This window comes from Myotis brandtii, unplaced genomic scaffold, assembly GCF_000412655.1.
Source record: "Myotis brandtii unplaced genomic scaffold, ASM41265v1 scaffold244, whole genome shotgun sequence".
NCBI lineage: Eukaryota > Metazoa > Chordata > Mammalia > Chiroptera > Vespertilionidae > Myotis > Myotis brandtii.
This window is the reverse complement of record NW_005359225.1, coordinates 5193998-5196435: the sequence shown is the minus strand read 5'-3', so window position 1 is coordinate 5196435 and position 2438 is coordinate 5193998. Positions and strand designations below refer to the sequence as shown.

Sequence of the window (2438 nt, the reverse complement as noted above, 5' to 3'; positions counted from 1 at the left end):
GGATAGAGAGTTAGAAACATCGATGAGAGAGAAACATCGATCAGCTGCCTCCTGCACACTCCCCACTGGGGATGTGCCCGCAACCAAGGTACATGCCATTGACCAGAATCGAACCTGGGACCCTTGAGTCCGCAGGCCAATGCTCTATCCACTGAGCCAAACCAGCTAGGGCAGGATTCAGATTCTTCACCCAGCTTTTGCCCCACATTCTAACAGGGCTATTGTGAGACTGTTGTAAGAAAAATAGCTGTGTTATTATAAAATATAAACTTCAGAGAACATATAAATTGACTGGGTATGTTGAATATGATTTAAAAAAGTGGCAGTTTTAAGAGCAAGTAAACTCCTGTGTTCTGAAGATACACAGGAACTGGAAAACCTACAAGATTCCTGGCTGCACATAAAACTTCTTCCCAAATCCTCTAGCTGTGCCCATTCCACAAACCACCTCTTTGCAAAACTTAGTTCCTGTATGAATCAGAGACAAACTTCCCGACAGACCCAAGGGGACAACCTGCCAGAACAATAGTGCTGGGGCCTCCAAGTTCCCACAAACCATAGCCATTCCCAGCACCCTAGGGTCTCTGAGGCTTCCCTCCCTAGGATTCCGTATTATTGTGACAGCAGAAACTAATTTCTGAATTGAAAGGAAGACCAAGAGAGGCCTAAGTGGTATAATCAACACATCAAGGCCTCTGAAATACGTTGTAGGAAAGACTGTCTCCATAAGCTCAAGTTAGGGGGTGGTTCTGAAGGATGCTGGAATGCCTCTCATTTATCACCCCCTCCACAAACACAACATATTCCTGGTAGCTAGCTAATACCTAAAATTCAAAACTTCATCCCTTTAGCTTGTGTCTAACCTATAAAACATAACCTATAAAACCCCCCCCCCCCCCCCAAAAAAAAATATTCATTTTATGTTAGACGCTCATATTTTAGGGTTAAAAGGGAACATATCAGTTATAAACAGGGATGTCACTGGAACAACAGAGATGTTCCTTAGAGCTACTTCACAGTTTGACCTACATCTGCCTACCAGTCTTTCACTTCACAGCCCAATCAGAACCAAGCTTTGAGCTATGTTTCAGGGGCCAAGGAGACACCATATGGAGAAAAAGGATTAATATGCAAGAAGGACCTATCTTCAAAGCAACACCAAGGTGCCATGCTTATATACAGGGCAACCCTAACTTCAGTTGGAACCCAGCCCTTGGGGTACCTGGAATCACACGCAACCCAGTCAAGGAAGTTAAAAGGGGGTTTCCTAAGAAAGAGTCTACCACCAAAGCCAGCCTCTGAATGCATCCGTGAAACTTGCCGCCACCATGCCCTGTTCCCTTTTCCTCCTCGTATCGATGGTTATCCACTGAGCATCCTCTCACTGGAGCTTGCCCACTTCAGAAAGAACCCAGCTATTTAACTATCCCCACTCTGCAGCCCACTGCTTTGGGCAGAACACCGTGAGAGCAACAGAGAAAGAACACAGAATTCCTTCTAACCCTTGTATAAAACAAATGCATTTTAAAAAGGGCTCTTTTATTCTGCAACAAAACACCAGCAAGGCTCCTGCTCTCTGACCAGGCTCCCGTGAGTACATAGGAGAAACCAGGACAGAACAAACATATCGTAGAATCCCCACCCTCATCCGTCAGAAGAAACAGAGGTCAACAAGTGGTCCCAGACGTGACATGGTGCCCGTGTTGAGGAAAGGCCATTGAACGCCCTTGTGGGAAACAGATTTTTAAAAATTCCATCTAAGGAAGTGCCCTGTGTGTCACAGCTAATACCCAGCAGATTACCTAAGGGAAGGGAGGGCCTGGGGTTCCCACACTTGCTGGAATAGGAAGGCACACCTGATCATACCAATGGAGCTGGCCTAGCCCTGACTGTCCCTGCCCAACCCAAGTAGCCTCAACCTCCCTGGGTTGCCAAGTGCTGAAGAAGCCAACAGCGATCGACTTATGGGCCCTGGCCACTCTTCCTGACAAGCAGCTCTGGGAAGGGGTCCTGGCTTGCGGATCCGAAAGGCCAAGGGGCCCCAGAAGCAGACCTCTCCTCACTGCCCACAAAAGACATCCTGAGGGGGGATGAGGAAAGTGGTGCAAGAGAGAAAAGCCCATTAGCCAGGTCTCCGGAACGGGAAGAACTGCTTGGACTCCTGGGAACAGGCAGTGCCCCTGTGTGAGTCCTTCATCCCACGGCACATGGAGAAGACGAGTTCAACTTGCCCATGAGGGCGCCTGGGTTCCGAGTTAAAGCCCCCAGCCCGGCCCGGCCCGGCCGGTGGCAAAGCCTTACCTTCCGCCGTGGACTCCTCGCTATTGGCCCCCGAGCCGGCTGCCGTCGTCGCCTTCTCGCTGTGGATGTGGCTGAGGCTCTGGCCGTGGTGCAGGAGGAGCCCCCAGAGGAGCCACAGGGCGAGGGGGGCGCACAGA

General features: G+C 49.8%; 1 protein-coding gene across 1 annotated transcript in view; it reads right to left on the bottom strand.

Moving 5' to 3' along the window:
* Positions 1-2434, bottom strand: part of STIM1 (stromal interaction molecule 1) — a gene marked incomplete at its 5' end in the record, with an annotated part of 198362 nt that extends 195928 nt beyond the window's left edge. The window contains one exon of the mRNA XM_014540380.1: positions 2302-2434. Coding sequence (XP_014395866.1) covers positions 2302-2434 — 133 coding nt within the window. The remainder of the gene's footprint in view (positions 1-2301) is intronic.
* Positions 2435-2438: the final 4 nt, after the last annotated feature.